Below are 16,820 nucleotides of genomic sequence, written 5' to 3' on the forward strand. Positions count from 1 at the left end.
ATAAATTGGATTTTCTTTTAAAGTAGCTGTATTTCAACATTTGTTTTTTTTAGCGCTGAGCATAAAGATGCAGAGAGGATGAAGTGTTAGAATGCCATCAAATATTTTTGAAATACTGAGTTTTTAAAAAATATATGCCATATAAAACCTTGGTATTGGGTAGGGAACAAAAGGATATCAACTGCAAAATCTATCACATTGATGAATAACTCAAATGGATTTATTTCTAGCTCTGATGCTCATGGTACTGGTTTAAGAAAAAAAATGTATGGGAACTAATGCTCTAGGTTTATTATTTGTGAAATTTCTATAACTCTATTCTACCTGTCTCCATACCCTTACACATAATGGAGAGGAAAAGCTGAACAAATAACCTTGGATGGATCTCGTAATGGCCTAAAATGAAAATCAACTATATTCAGAAAAATCAATGATGACCATTCTACTTCTTGTAAAAAAGTTTAACTTATTTGAAACAACAGCAAAAAAAGTTAAGAAACATTTATTTACATGTAAGATATTTCTCTCAACGAAATGATATATACAAGTACATAAATTTTCCCTTTCCACCCTCAAGAAAAAAGGCTGTATTAAAGTCAGTGTATATTTAGTAAACACTTTCTGTCATGAAACTATAATGCAAGTTAACAGGTGGAAAGTTTAAAGGTAAACAAGACTCATATATCTTTAAGTGGAAATAAAGATTTCACTGCTAGCAAAGCAAATGGAAGCACCATTAAAGCACACTAATAAAAGAGAAGAAAAAAGAGTAACGCAAAAATGTTTTTCTTATTCAGGCAAGCGTTTAGTTTATTAAAAAATGAAGCATGCAATTTCATAATTCACAAATAAATAAGGCTTTGTGATCTCAGTGGCTGAATGCTTTTTCTTCCTTTTTAAAAACAGAATCTATTTAAATTCTCCTGAATAAAATGGATAGAAATTTCCTTCAAGCAGAATGTTCAGGGTAAAAATTTTTATTTCAAGATATAAAATTAGCAAAGGACTGGACTCTCAACAATTTTAGCACTATTAATACTGGCTAGTATTAAAGACTTTAAGTATGATTAGTTATACTTTTTCATGCCACTCTAAGAAAGCATCTGCCATCTCAATACATTCATTTCTTCCTTCAATTTACTCAAGGAAAACAATAGCATATTTAATTTTAGGACCACAGTTTTATGATTATTTAACTCCAGAGCCCTCAATTACTTCAGAGACATTGTGTCCATCCAGTCTATATCTTGGCAGGATGGGGAGGAAATAATCATTGGTCCCTTTCCTGTCTCAGGCTTGAAAGAATTATTGAAGTAAATAAGGCATAAATATGTCTACTCGTGGTCTTAAGCTGGTTGGGCTGCTTCTTACTTTCCTAGACTTATACCAGAGGTCTCAGAGTGCCTATTCACTTACCCTTATTAGTGTACAGAGTAGGAAAGTTTCATTGACATGGTTTCAGATTTCACATTGCACCTAACCTTTAAGTTGTAACTACCACTTGTAGAGTTTGGGGTAGTATTAAAAAAGAACACCCACACTTTTATAGAAAGGCTATTAAAATAATCTTCCTTTGTCCAATTACATATCTATATGAGGCTGGTTTTCCTTCATGTGCTTCAACCAAGACAAATTGCAACAGAATGAAAGCTGAAGCAGATAAGAGAATCAAGCTGTCTTTGATTAAGCCAGATGTTGAAGAGATTTGAAAAAAAAACAAAATAAAAAGATAATAATGTCACTATTCCTGCTAATTTTTTGTTTGTTTTGTAAAACTCAGCTATATTTCATAAAATGTTATTTAATTAACATATAATGACCTATTTAAATTTCTCTATTTTAATTTCTAATACAGACACAGCAATGGGTATAAACCAATAAAAATTCTTTAAATCTTAATTTTTAGGTGTGTAAAAGGGTTTTGAAGTTAAATCTTTGACAACTGTTGGTACAAAGGTACAGAATTGAGTTAAAGCCTGACTTTGCAAGCTGGAATCCTGAGGTGCCAAATAATGTAAGATTCTGGTGTCATTTGGGGGTGGCTTAGTCAAGACTTATTAGATAATGCGAGCAAAGCAATCAGCACCAACTCTAGAACAAAGTAAGTGAATGATAAATGTTATTGTTGCTCTTATCTTACAGGCTCAAAAATGCCAGCAACCATTATTATTATTAATATTAGTAGTATTATTACAACATCTCCATAGCTAGTTAGTAATATACATAGTGACTTCTTGATTCTTTTTTGTTTTTTGACTTCTTGATTCTTTACAACCTGTATGGGGTTATATTCAGTACTTCTTCAACTCCTTTCAAGAAGTAACCCTAAATTTTCTCATGTGACTATGTAATCATTTTGAGTCAATATCTGTCTGCCAGAACATTTAGGATTGAAAAGCCAAACACATGTAAGGTAGAGAAATGACAGGTTTACTAAGAATGAGTTTTCTTCCTGTAAGAAAAGAAAAGGAGAAAATGGTCATACCTGTTAAATTTCCCTAGATAATGTAAACCTTAAAAAAAAATCTTGCCTCTTTGCAAGGATTGATATAGATTTTAAAGGTCCTAGAATCTCCTAAAATGTCTAGAAGAAAGGTTATGACAACCTATGGTTCTATAAATACTTTGATGTGATTTAAAAAATAAGCAACTGGTTATTCTCTCTAGCCATAATTCTAGTTATCCAGGATAAAGGAAGGAGACTGAGTGAAAGGAAGGTAGGGGAAAGCAGCTAAAATATGATTCAAACACAACATGCTTTTGCAAAATCATCTTTGAAGTAAATCAGACTACACAAAAATGAGTTTTCATAACTTTTCAGGACAATATGCAGGAGAAGCAACTGTTTCTATTGAACTGTATGATGATTCACAGAGCTGTTTTTACATATCTAAGCTCATATAATCAACAGGAAATAAAATATTGCTAAATTAGAAGTTATTCACACAGATTGCCTGAATAGACAAAGTGTGGGAGAGATGCAACAAAGGAAATTGGTCCCATAATGGAATTAAGCTCCTATCATACTTTTAATTAAGAAACAATTAAATCCAGAGTTTTTTTCCTTTACTTTTCTATAAGGCAATTACCTGAACTAGAAAACCCAATTATAATTTCAGTGGGCCACTGTTGGAATAACATGAGAACATGAGGCAGTGATCCTTTGAAAAGGGCAGACGTTGGCTGTCATTATCAGAGAAATGTGGATTTATACAGTGAAACATCAAGTAAAATAGCTCTACCATTCAAGTGAAAACAATAAAATATGACCTTTTCTTAAACAATATTAATCTTTTCAGTTGATGATGTGTTAGTGCTTTTTTTAAAAAATGACAACCAAAAAATGTCTAAAAAAATGAAGGAAAGTCATAACAAACATTGGTTTGTTATGAACACCAGGACATCGATGAATAGCATAGGAATAAGTTAAGAGCATAATTACTTCAAAGCCACTTTAATCTGCTTTACTCATATATATATATATATACATATATATACACACATATATCTCATTTATATATATACATATATATATTAAATTTTCCTTCATCTCTCCACCTATTCACTCACTATCTCAAGACAGATAACATTTTAGGTTTTTACTTTTGTTATTATTGAGAATAAGATTACAAAGTAAAACAGAGTTCCATTCATATGGAGTTGTTGATCTCATTGGAAGTGAATCAAAAGAGTGAAGGCAACCAACTAGTGGGGAGAAAGATGGAGGAAGAGAAGAGGGCAAGAATGGAGAGGAACAAGCATCTTAAAATGTTCTACTCCTCTACCATGACCATAACGATTAAACCCAGGATAATCTGCTGTTTTTGTTATTGTTTTGTCTTCACTGGTCCAGGCAATGTCCAGTGAGATCTACCCTCTTGGCAAACAGAAAAATATAAACAATGTAATAGCTAACTCTTAAAATAAATACAGAGCAGTGATTTAACCAAAGCCTGGAAATTAAATAAAAAAAATACACTATTTATCAGAACCCTTAATACAATCCAACCTTTTAATTGCTACAACACAAGTAATGGCTGGCCACCAAACTCTGCTACCCAAACCACATGCCTGTCAGTGATCAAATGGTTGTCAGAGAAAGAGAAATCTCAGCTATGTACATGCTATTGGAAATGGCATTAATGCAGCATCAAATTTCAAATGAAAAAAAATTGGTTTAACTTTCCTGTCTTATCTTAGATATTGATCTTTAGTTATTTCATGAGTTTTGTCCTTTGTTTCGCCTTAACATCAATTAATTAGCTCACAACCAATGAGTTTGAAAACTAGGTCTCAATACCAAGATGGTAACACATCTTCCTGTGTTGAGCTGGTAGAAAATGTGAATAATGGGGTGACTGTGGTTTTGGCAAGTAAACTGGGATTTGGGCTGGGCAGAATAAATGCTATTAATTTAGGATAAAGCACAAACGGTAGGTCTAGAAATAAACTAGGAGCAGCAGTAGCAGCAAACAGATCTCTCTAAAAATCTGACACAGGTTGCTAATTTGAATGGGAACTTTAAACAGTGGGGGTAACTAAAGATACAGAACCAAATCTACAAACAATAGCTATAGCTGAAATCAAAGTTGTACTTATACATGACCAAATTTGGAGGCCCTAAGGATCTCACACTGAGCTTTCTAACTGTAGCTAACCCTTTAAGCAGCCACAGCACTGATCTTGTAATATAAAGCTCAATGAGCATAAGTCGTAGTAACTAATATGGGCTATATTCGAAAAATTATCTTTTCTTCGTACCCAACAAAACGTTCCCCTGTTGATTAGTGTCAATGTTAGAGTTCCTCTCTCTGTTTTCTTCTATAAATTGGCAGTATGTACACAGAGAAATAAAGTAAACCAAAAGATAATTAAGTTATGTGAAGGTGGGATCTATTCACTCTGCAAGATAAAAGAAGATGTTGCAAAGATAAGATTTTTGACTGAAGCCACTTTGATCAACTCATTCACCATCACTTTAAAAAAATTTAAACAGTCTATTGAGATAGCTTAAGTTCCGTGTATTCTGGCCAAAAAGCCCTGAAAAACAAAACAAAACAAACCCCAAACAAAGCAAACAATAATCGTTACCAACTAAGATGGCAACAAAATCTGGCTTTATTACAAAAAGGTAAGAAAAAGCTAGGAAGTCCCTTAAAAACATGATTTTTCTGAAATCTCACAATTTACCATTAAGTCAATAAGTCCTGGAATTCCATAATAAAATCCTGACCGATTTTTCTTCAAACTCACATTTAATACATGGCAAGAAAGTAGGGTCAGCAGGTAAAGAATCTGCCTGCTATGCAGGAGACACAGGAGACATCGGTTCGATTCCTGGGTCAGGAAGATCCCCTGGAGGAGGGCATGGCAACCCACTCCAGTATTCTTGCCTGGAAAATCCCATGGACAGAGAAGCCTTGTGGGCTGCAGTCCAAAGTGTCGTAAAGAGTCAGACACAACTGATGACTAAGGATAGCACATGTACATATACATGGTATATGTATTGTACCCTTCAAAGTATCTTTACCCTTCAAATGGCTATTGGGACAGTTCATTTAATATCTCTTTTTGGTCAAATACAAAAGGAGTGTCCTTCATATAGGTGAGAAGAGTCAAAAAATATGTTGATGGAATTACTAATCAAGGTAAGAATGTAGAGACAGCTTCATTCATACAGAAATGGTTCAGCAGTTGTTTCCCTATAACCTTCTAGAACCTACCATCTGTTAAATGGAATGGTGGCCAGAAAGTCCTGATTAGTTACTGCCCATAGAAAATTCTTCGGTTTTTCATTTATTACCATTTGTTTTATTTTTATGTCATTATCAATTAAGGAGTAAAAGATATTATTTTTTTTTAACCTGTCTAATATACCAGCTTGAACCAAGTCATGCTTTCCATGATATTTATTACCCCGAACACATCCAATTTTCATTGCCCAAAAAATAGTACAACAGGGTTTGGAAAATATGTGCTGATTTGCCTGGGTGCTAAAGGCATCACCAATAATTTTGACTAATGTGTCTTGACAGTGAATGCATTAACCATACAATATTCTTCTAGCTTAAGGGCTAATTAGAATTCAAGTCAGCATAATACCTACTTTTGAGGATAACAGCAAGAATATTTGTTGTAATAAGAACCTCCAGGCAGTCACTTTTGGTAATGATTGACTTGTAAAACTATTGAGGGGGGAAAAAAAGAATGAGAAAGTGGAATCTGTCCCCAAAACACTTACTTCCCTGAAGGATCACATTTGAGTACAAATTAAACATTTTGGTGGCTATGATGAAAATGAATACAATAGCAAGTTTATTTAAAACCCAGAAAACATAACTTTCTTTTTTTTGAAAACATAACTTTTTGATTTTCTTTTGTTAATGGGATTGCATCATGAAAGCATACTTGTATTTATTCAAGGTTTCATTATGGCTGTGAAAAACTCTCTGATTTCTGGTTGTATGAGTTTCCTAATTGAATTCTTAAACTACTTAACTGCTCAGACACAGTTTGTGCAAGCAGGAAATAATTATAAGTAACAATAACACAATGTTATCCTTTCAGCCAGTATTTCTTCCTTTTCTTTTAGGAATTCATTACACATCCTATGTTACTTCCAAGAACTTTGTTCTTTTATTTTCAAAATGTGATTTGGTATTTCTGAGGAAGGAACCTCATCTCCAGTGGATTTAGAAGATAAGTTTCCATAGGTTAGTGAGCACTGCTTTTAATTCTAAGGATGACAAAGCAACATTTCTGCCACCTGTAAAAGTTAGTCCTTATATGATTTAGTGTCAAGGATGATTTTATATAATGAGTTAGTTACTGTCTCCCAATCCTCAAGTTCTTGATCTGAATGTCAAATTTTCACTAATGTGGAAGCCAGAACAAAAATATCAAGCTTTGAGGGAAAACACTGTAAAAATTTCTTTGCCACCTAAATGATATGTTTTTCTGATTTGTTGTAATTTTTACTGTAATATGTCTCCCTACTGCATTTATTTTATTGTATCAGCTACATTTTTTTCTGAATTTACTTCCTGAATATGATGAGATAAACTTGTAGTCAATGTTGAAAGGAGAAAAGCAAGCATTGAAAATCCATATCTGTAAAAAATGTCTGGGGTTAGGCAACGCTATGAATGGGGCCTAGAGTATTTCATTATTACATATCAGGTTTTCCTTTTGCTTTTCCTGTGAACAGTGTTGGGAAGGAGAACTTAGCACCATGTCTTATGCCCAGAACTCTGTGCTCTTTTATCCTTTGTTCTTGGAATGTACTGGGTTAGAGGAAAAGATGAATGGTGTGATGCAAGAAAGTAGGTTATCTTACTTGTTTAAAGGTAACATTCAACCATCACTACAGAGGAGTTTTCAGTTACATCTATGAACCTGTAGGGTATAAATGGCCTTATGATCTCTAGGTTGAAATGACTCACAGGAGGAAAGACTCTACAGAACAGGTGCATAAACAATGTTCTGAGCTGCTCCAAGGGAAAGAAATAACAAGGGCTGAAATTTATATCTCATTTACTATGTGTTTGGCACTATTTTAGGAGTTGCACATATATGAATTCATTTAATCCTCACAACAACCCCTTGAGTTATGTACAATAATAATTTCAATTTTATAGGGAAACCCAGCACACAGAGATTAGGTAACTTGCTCAGTATCATGCTACAGCTTCACAAACTGGCGAGGGGTAGAACCAAGATCTACACACTGGCAGTCTGGTTCTGAAGTCAAGGCTTTTGATCACTGCCCGTTGTGACTTAATGACTAGGGTAACATAACCATGAAAAGGGTACATAATGTTTCAAAATGTATGGAAAGGCAAAAAATGTTTAAAAATAGGAACTTTGAAATCTTCCCCTTTTAAGTGATATTGGAAAAGCTAGTCACAATAAGCTTTACCCATGAAAAATGTATTTAAAGGCTTACTTATAAAAATAATTTTCTAAGCTCAATTCTTATTCCAGAAGACCAATGTTTGCATGGTACATTGTGCATAATTTAATTTTCCCAGTTGAACATCTTAACACTATGTGAACCATGAATGCATGAAATAGGAATTCCAAATGTCTTCCACATGGTGAGCGTACTTTCCAATACTTGTGCAGAAAGCTTGAGAGTAGTTTGAAATTAAGCGATGCCTGCTCTTAGTGACTTTTATGTATGCCAAAAATATTAGCATTTTTCTCTGAGTAGGACTCTGAGGTGATAGATGAGTCTGCTGTCTGTTCTTAGGCACTTTGCTCATTTCCTGAGAGCCGTGTGCAAGGGCATGTGGATGCTCATTAAGTTTCCAACCATTTCCGGAGAGCAACAGGTGGCAATCAAAGCTTCCCTGGTATGTCATGGCTGGTTTCCTCAATGTCTTGGAAATAATGGATGGCATTTGCATGCTCTCTAGAGTACCAGCAGATAAGGAGGTGAATAGCAACAGGAAGTACTTCCAAAGGGTAAACAAAAACACAGGTCTAGAAAGGTTATGACTAATGCCCTTGCTACCACGCATTCTAAATCCATACATGATGGTTTCATCTTCTAAATATTATTACTCATTCAAATTGAAATCAAGGTTAACTGTCCTGTGGTTAGCTACCTAATAGAAGCAAGACATATGAAAGGAATAAAGAATATCCCAAGTTAATGAACTTATATCATAAAGTTATAAACTTTTAACTCTACATTTAAAACTATCCAATGACTACTACTGACTATGATGTATTTTTAAATTGTCTCCTTTACAAAATTACTCATTTATATTGAGCACGTACTACATTATAAGGCAAGGATATCGCTTACATTCTGAACTAGAGAAGATAGAGCTATTAATCCAAAAATAGAACCAGTGATTTAAATTGAATACTGGCAAGTTACCCAGCAGCACTTGATATTTACCTAGAAAAGTATCTCTAGTGAATGATAGAAAGGTTTTTGTCAATCAATAGCTTCTTTTCACCATAGTCCCCAGTCAGCTTAGAAAAACAATGGAAAATGACAGCTATAAGATTTCAACAAAATTTGTCTGGCAACTTCCCAAGACCCTAGGAATAAAAACATTAACTAGAGGTGGCAAATCACCATCTTTCCCAATTTGAAAAGGCTCAAAACCTTTGGACTGGTCCACTGATGACTAGGGAAATGCACTGGTATATTTTTCATAGTGGAGGACAGAAATCAAAGGTAATGAGAACAAATAGTAGCTTTGTTTGTTTGTTTTGGAGGGAAAAAACCCAATACCTTCACCCTTATGTACTCTCTCTCAACAAGAAAGCTCACACTCAGGAGAAAGGACAACTGGATTTCCTCGCAGCACTGAGATTCCTGGCATGTGACTGATGTTGGTGGCAGAGCCCGGCTGACCTACAAGCAAGTACTGCAGGAAATCCTGCCCTAGTCTTTCCAAAACGCTCCTCCTTTTAAATGCACCCCCTCCCCCTCTTATTTAAAATGCTATCAGGTTCTTTTAAATTAGTGCTGAATATAACTTTCTTAAATTTGTTTAAAAAATCTATGGTTTTCCAAGTATTAGTAAAAAAGTGTTTTGTTTTGTTTTTTTTTTAATGTGTGGGATTCCTAAAGATGTGTAATGTGGGATTACTAATTGTAAATCACATACAATTTATTAAGTTATTTTTGCTAAATATCAAAAGATAAGGAAATTATTTCAACTCTTTAGTAAACTGTTGTCATAGAGTGTACTTTTCAATGGAGAAGACAAAAGACTAAAATATATATTAAAAGGACCTATCCAAACATCTATGATACTAACCTGGAAACATCAAACAAAAAGCAGAACCAAAATTTCTGAGTGCCAACCTGGAATTCATAGCTTTCATATCTGTTAATTATAACAAATATCCTCATAAAATACTATATATTTTACCATATGATGTCTGGGAACTCAGTAATTTACTATATTTATTCTAAAATCATATTATGCATGTTAGACATTTCAAATACGATCTTCATAAAGCAGTATATACAACTCTCTTACTGAAACTAGGAACTTTAATTTTAGAATCATCTAAAGCACTCTTGAGATTAATTTAAAATCCTATAAGATAAGAACGATGTAAAGAAAAATCTGCTTGCATTCCGTTATCATATCAAACCATTCTAGAATTAAAAAAGAACCTTAAAATAAGAAGCTGATTTTAAGGGAGTGACTACAGCCAAGGCAGCAGAACTTTAAAGCCTTGTCAGTTGCCACATGAAAAATTTTAAACAAAAAACCCATTTCTTAACATCTTTAGATGATTTAAAAACATGTAAAACAAGGTTTTCAAACTAAGCTTTAAGCAGTTATTTAAAAAGACACATACAAATTTTATGGGAATAGTACGTGGGTCAATAAAGCTTAGTAATATGATTTGTAGTTTGCAGTGAGAACTATTGACAGGAAGTGGAAACACAAAACACTTTGGAGGGATTATTATAATGGGTGAATCACAAAAACAGCTGCCCGGATGTTAGATTTATGGGGATGTTAAGACTCTAATTCTGGTCAAAATCTGATAGGATTTTACGAGTAAAATTTAAATGTGAAGGGAGACATTCTAGACTTGAAAGAATTCCTATGACTTCAAATGAAATGATTTTTACATTTATTTGAGAAGCACAGTAGGTTATATAGTGGAATATATATCCAGATAGCCATGCCAAACTCAGAAATACCTGTGCTTCATTTTCTTTTTTAATTGAAGTGTAATTGATTTACAATGTTGTGTTAGTTTCAGGTATACAGCAAAGTGATTCAGTTTATATATAAATATATATATATATATATATAAAATAAAATATTGAGTATAGTTTCCTGTGTTATATAGTAGGATTTGTTGTTTATCTATTTTACATGTAGTAGTGTGTGTCTGTTAATCCCAAACTCCTAATCTATCTCCGCCTCGTTTTCCCCTTTGGTAACTGTAAGTTTGTTTTCTGTCTGTAATTCTATTTCTGCTACCTGTGCTTTGTTTTTAATTAAAAAATTTAATTGGTTGAAATGGCTGGTGAGTATTTAAAGAACAGCAGTATACTTTTAGCTTTCACTTTTTTTTTTTTCATTTTTGTGACTCCCGCAATTACATTTCTATGAAGCCAAGACTGTCAGTGCGTATTTACCTTTATCCCCGGAAGTCCAGGAAGCCCAGGAAGCCCTGGTTCACCCTACATAGATAGGAAAATCACACAGCATTATAGAACAGTATTCACTCAGGCACAGTATCTGAGAAAAACATGGCAAATGCTCCCAGTTGAATTCTTGCTGTAAGTGTATATATATATATGTCTAATATATATACTGTCTAGTTTCAAGACATTTTGTGATATTATATATACAGTTCAGTCAACTCTTGATTCAGGGATGGGCTGACCCTTATGCAGGATTTTCAGGAGTTTCCCTTTCCCTGTCAGTTCCTTGCTCATTGTCATTGCTACCAGAAGGTGAGAGGGAGAAAAGGAGAAGGAACCCTTATGTTTTATTGCTGTCTGGTAAATGATTTGTTGCGGAAGCTGAAACTATCAGCTGAAATGAGGATTACTTGCATTTGAACAATGCACCCTACTCCAGAGGTCTCTTACCTCAGATAATCAAGAGTTGGCTGTATGAACAGATGGTCACATCAAAACAATACACATGAAAAGTCTTCCTCACTTACAAGTATAACAGTATTTCTTTTCCATTCCTGAATGATGAGAAGATAAATGCATGGTTAAGATTATACTGAACTCCAGCCCATGTAGCTGACAATTGTTGAGTTGGGGTAGCCCTGCTTAGCTACTGAGAGCTAATGGTACCATGCAGCTGTTTCTGAATACAGGTTTGAGATTAAGCGGTACATTTTGGGTGAGCACACTGGAGTCAAGCTAAATCTTCTCATTTTCACAGGATTGTCTACATTATTTTAAGCACAAAGTATAGTGACAGGAAGTTCTATTGCTTAGAAAATCTCCCAAATTCCACTAAAAAAAGCATAAAAGAATTACTAGAGAAAATGAAAGCCCATCCCGTGTTGGGAGGAGGTGACCAAATATTGTGGAAATAACATTTGAAGGTAAAAGGGTCACACCGTTTCAGGATGGCAAGCCAGTGCTATGACAGCTATACCAAAAGAGACAGAAGCTTCAAACTCATGATAAAAGTGGTAGAAGAAGGCACTTCTTCTACTCTAAATGCTTGAACAATCCTTATTCCAAGGAAAGTCTACTAACGGCAATCAGACATTTAATCTTTAATATTATTACTTTCAAACAATGGAGAACTATAATTTGCTCTGGTATGATCACAAAATGACTTCAGATACTGTTTATATGAACCTGTATGGTTAGACATAGAAAGAACAATGACTTTCCTAATGGTTTAGGTCAAAGGTGCTTCAGGAATGCAAAAGAAAAGCTATTCTTTTTGAAACTACATGAATGAAAGTTTGCCTTGTGAATAAAAGACTAAGATGAGATTAAGCCAGAGAAGAAAGAATAATTAATAAGAATTTGATATTCCATTCAAAGAATACTTATCCAAGTAGATTAAAGTTTACACAGATACAACATTATACTTTTGATTTTCTTTTTTCTTTCCCTTTTCTCCTTCAATAAATAACTTTAGGAAGATCTAGTAAAATGATCTTATCCATATTTCACTGAAGATTCTCTTTTACAAAGAAAAAAGTATAAGACCCTTGAAAATACAGTAAGCTGCAGTATAATAAGCAACCAATAAAAGTAAGCATATTGCTGACAAGTCGATAGTTTTGTTTTGTCTTAGAAAAGCCCTGCCCCCAAACTCAAGACATCCTATTTAAGACATGTGGAAACATATGGGTTGTAACACTGTTTCTACAAACGCTTTCTCACTAAACTCTTCCATCCCACCAAAATAAAAGATCAATGACTAAAGTAAGATATTTACATACACATGCATACATAGACACACACCCATGTTTCTCACAATGAGAAAGATGTATAAGACATTATGGAATATTTTATAATATAGATTGAATACTTACAGAGTTTGAGCATTTAGCTGTTCCCTATGTCATATGCATATGTATGTAGGCATACAGGTTATAAATGTACTATTTAATGAACAAATATTGCATTAATTCATATTTCATAGTCTTGGATTTTTATAAATTTGACCTTTCCAAACTTATGTTTACTTAAAAGTTCACATAATAAAAGATTATAAAACATTTAATTTGACTCTTCGAGAAACATCTCAACACTTTTAGGAAGATGTTTCTTCTTATATAAATTCTCTATCTTTATACTACGAAGGCTTATCATTTAATTAAGAGACAGTTTTTCAGTTAATGTCTCTATTCTTGCCTATTTCTTAACTCAGCTTCTCTGACCTGAGTTCTTGGGCATATATAGCCCAAGGTCAGGTCTGGGTCATAACTAAGAATTGGTTTGTTATTTCACTCAAAGATTACTTGTCCAAGTAGATTACATTTTATACGGATACATTATACTTCTGGTTTTCTTTTTTTCTCTCCCTTTCATTCTTTATTCTCCATTATTGGAGATCTAGTCTACTGTTAAAGTCAGTACCCTGCTTTCACCCCACGTCCCTGTGACAATGCCCAGTGTTTCTAGATATATTCTACTGTGCCGGTCCCTTTCAATGGAGCAAGAAGCATTTTCAGTCCTTTAAAACTAAAAAAAAATATATTTCAAAAAGATGTGGAGAAGTTAGGTAGGCAGTATGCTCACCACCTTACCACCAATGCCATCAGATGTGAAGTTAGGAAGGAAAAAATCATGTGGTGAAACACAATGCCTATTTCATTAATCTACACACTCACCTTATAAATATATATACCCTAACTCACATATCAATCACAGACTCTCCTGTTCAGTTTATAAAAGAAAAAAAAAAACTGAAATGAAATCATTCCTACATTATGAACATTACTAAAAAACAAACTTTCATACTGCAAAATACCAGAAAGTGGAGAACTAATCAATGCACTTCAATTCTGTCAGGATATCCTCTGCTTTCTGAGAACATCCCAAATGCAGAAGCTTAAATATCAAAGAACCCACAACACAGTTCTACAGTGGTGAGACAAATGTTGTTGAAGATTCCTTGAATGGCTTCTGTACTCAGTTCTGTTTGTCATTTTCCAATCTAAGCAACCAGCAAGCATGGGAACACTCTACTTTTAAATCAATGTTGGAATAAGTATTGCCAAATCCAGATATTAAACAAAGAAAGTCATAAATATTGTGGGAAACTGATATTGCATCAAAGGGTAGTATCTGGCCTAAATATTAATGAAAAGATACTGCTCATTTCAGGGCACATTTTCATTCAGATGAATTGTAATATTCATACATATATTCATTCACACACATATTCATTCAGATATAATCTAATTCTCTCAATAAAATTTAAAACAGGTTTTAAGTGAAATGCAAAGAAAAGCCAATGTTTCCATAAGTAAACCTACAAACTTCCAGAAGAATCTAAAATGTATTTTTAAGTAATCATGATAAGGCACTGTTTCATTAACCTATTGAAAATCAATTTGGATCTTCTACTCTGAAAATAGTGAAGCCTAGATGAAATTATAGCAAATTTGTTTTGTGTTTTAAAAAGACATACCAGTTTTGCAGACATTTCTTTTACTTTATCGCAGATTTGGAGAGCAGTTTAAATTTAGCCTTCAATTTTTAAAGACTAAGGAACTTAAAATTAGGTCATCAGAGAAAATCAGATGCTCTTTCACACCAAAACAGATTGTGGATCTCTGTGACATCACTAATTTCAAATTTCTTACATAAAGAATCAGTAGGAAATTTTAGGCATTGAACAGAAAAATTTGCAGCATTCTGCTGGGCTCTTCAGAAAAGTCTCAACTTTACCTAAAACTAGGCTTAATGAATCATTTCTCTCAGATTCTTAATTTCAAGAGAAAAACCTATTTTTAAATTAGGGAAATATTAAAAGAATGTGAAAGACCTTCTCAAAAAATACTTTAATCCTAAGTGTTTAAACAAAGCAATGATCCTCTCAAAAACTTCAAGAATGTGGGAATAGTTTTTAATGTTATGTTTTAAGATTCCAAACTACTATAGTGGGATTTATTCTCTCTTTCTCTTTATACTAATGAGGTATATTCTATGTCTCTATTCATGTTTTTTCTCTATAACATCAGTTACTGCTAGACAAAGGCAGAGTCATGATCTTAGGAGATTTAACCTAGTGTGGAATTCACATTTACTTGTTAGCTACATTTGTTATCTAAAATCTGCACTGGGTATTGATATCTAGATGTTTAGACGATAAACTACTAACAGTTGTTTCCAGCTTCAGACTCAAATGAGAATAAACATATTCACTTCATGTCCTCTAATTTGTCACTAAAGTGAAGCACAAATGATAAAAACAAATTAATGTATGTGACTATAGATTGGTTAAAGTGGTTTGGCTAGTGTCTACAACTAAAATTTAGTTCATGAACAAATCTCTTTGTATAACATAACATTCATTGCTTAGGAAGATATTATTCACATAAAAAACTATCAGCTGGGAAGTATTTGAAATGTGAGGAAAGGAATATAATCTTAAAAGAACTGTCCATCATCCCCTACTGAGACAGTTTTAGTAAGTATTCATTTCTTCCCGTGAAAGATTGAAGCATGCAGAGTATCTTTAAACATGCAAGATAAGTTGTTGGCATTCCAACCCAGATGATCCTTGTTAGTCTTAAACAGCTCAGTACATGCAGACTTTAGTTCATAAAACTTCCTTTCACATGTACAGAATGTGTTTGTATTTTTGCTATGGTCAGCATCAACCCTTTTAAAATGAAAAACAATAACACTGCATACAAAGCATGAAAACAGCATCATTTTCAATAATTGTTCTCCTATTACACAGTGGATAGTAGACATGGTAAAATGGTGAATATAAAATAGTACTAAAACCACGCTAGAATAGGAATATTACCTTTTGCCCTGGACGACCAGATTCTCCGGGTTCTCCCTGGCCAAAGAAAACCAAAGATGGAAAAGCCAGTCTTAAAAGAACTTTCCAGAACCCTTAGACCCCTGGACACTTTCAGCCTCCCTGATGACACATGCATTTCATTCACTCTGTTACTCTATATATTACTCAACATAGGAACTTTTTTTTTTCTGCTTTGACTATGTCTAAAGCTTACGTACAAATCCACATTTCCATTAAAACCAATCAGAAAGGGATTGTTTAAGCCTTTATTAGACTTCCAGCAGATACTTCCTGTTGTGTTTGGAAGCCAATTATTGTAGGAGAATAGGAACAGAGTTAGAACCATCCAAATTGGTAAAAGAGAAGAGAAACAAGAGACATACAAAAGTCAAAACTGTCACTCTTGGAGTCAGACACTTGCAAGCATATAGTTACCTTAATTCCTGCAGCAGACGATCCAGGGTCACCCTAAAATGGAACCCAGGAGAGATTATTCTACAAGTTATAAGAAGAGGAAACACACAGAGAGCCGTTATTGACAGGAGCGCCCAAGGGAAACGCCATGACTAATGGGTCGAACTACGCTCCCTAAGAATTTGTATCCATATGGCTGTGAAGATGTCAATAATTTCCAAGATCAACAATATACTTTCTAAAACTACTTTGAATGCAAAATACATGAGGACTACATTCCTTGAAATAAATAGAAATAGATGAATATGAATCTCTTCCCTTGATAGAGTGCTACAGTTGTATTCTAAAGCAATACATTAGCAGATCTGGAATTGTAGTTTTCTCCATTTCTGGAATTTATTAATGTCACTGGCTATCATTTGCTAGGAGCTCCCTAACTCT

General features: G+C 33.8%; 1 protein-coding gene across 3 annotated transcripts in view; it reads right to left on the reverse strand.

Annotated features, from left to right (window-relative positions):
• COL25A1 (collagen type XXV alpha 1 chain) overlaps positions 1-16,820 on the reverse strand; it is a 499,505-nt gene that overhangs the window by 56,003 nt on the left and 426,682 nt on the right. For all 3 annotated transcript variants that reach the window (XM_081556987.1, XM_081556824.1, XM_081556908.1), the window contains 3 exons: positions 16,401-16,433; positions 15,966-16,001; positions 11,132-11,176 (listed from right to left, as the gene is read on the reverse strand). In XM_081556987.1, the coding sequence (XP_081413113.1) occupies positions 11,132-11,176; positions 15,966-16,001; positions 16,401-16,433 (114 nt within the window). The remainder of the gene's footprint in view (positions 1-11,131; positions 11,177-15,965; positions 16,002-16,400; positions 16,434-16,820) is intronic.

Source organism: Giraffa tippelskirchi, chromosome 1 (assembly GCF_054371585.1).
Source record: "Giraffa tippelskirchi isolate mGirTip1 chromosome 1, T2T-mGirTip1v1.2.pri, whole genome shotgun sequence".
In the NCBI taxonomy this organism is placed as follows: Eukaryota; Metazoa; Chordata; class Mammalia; order Artiodactyla; family Giraffidae; genus Giraffa; species Giraffa tippelskirchi.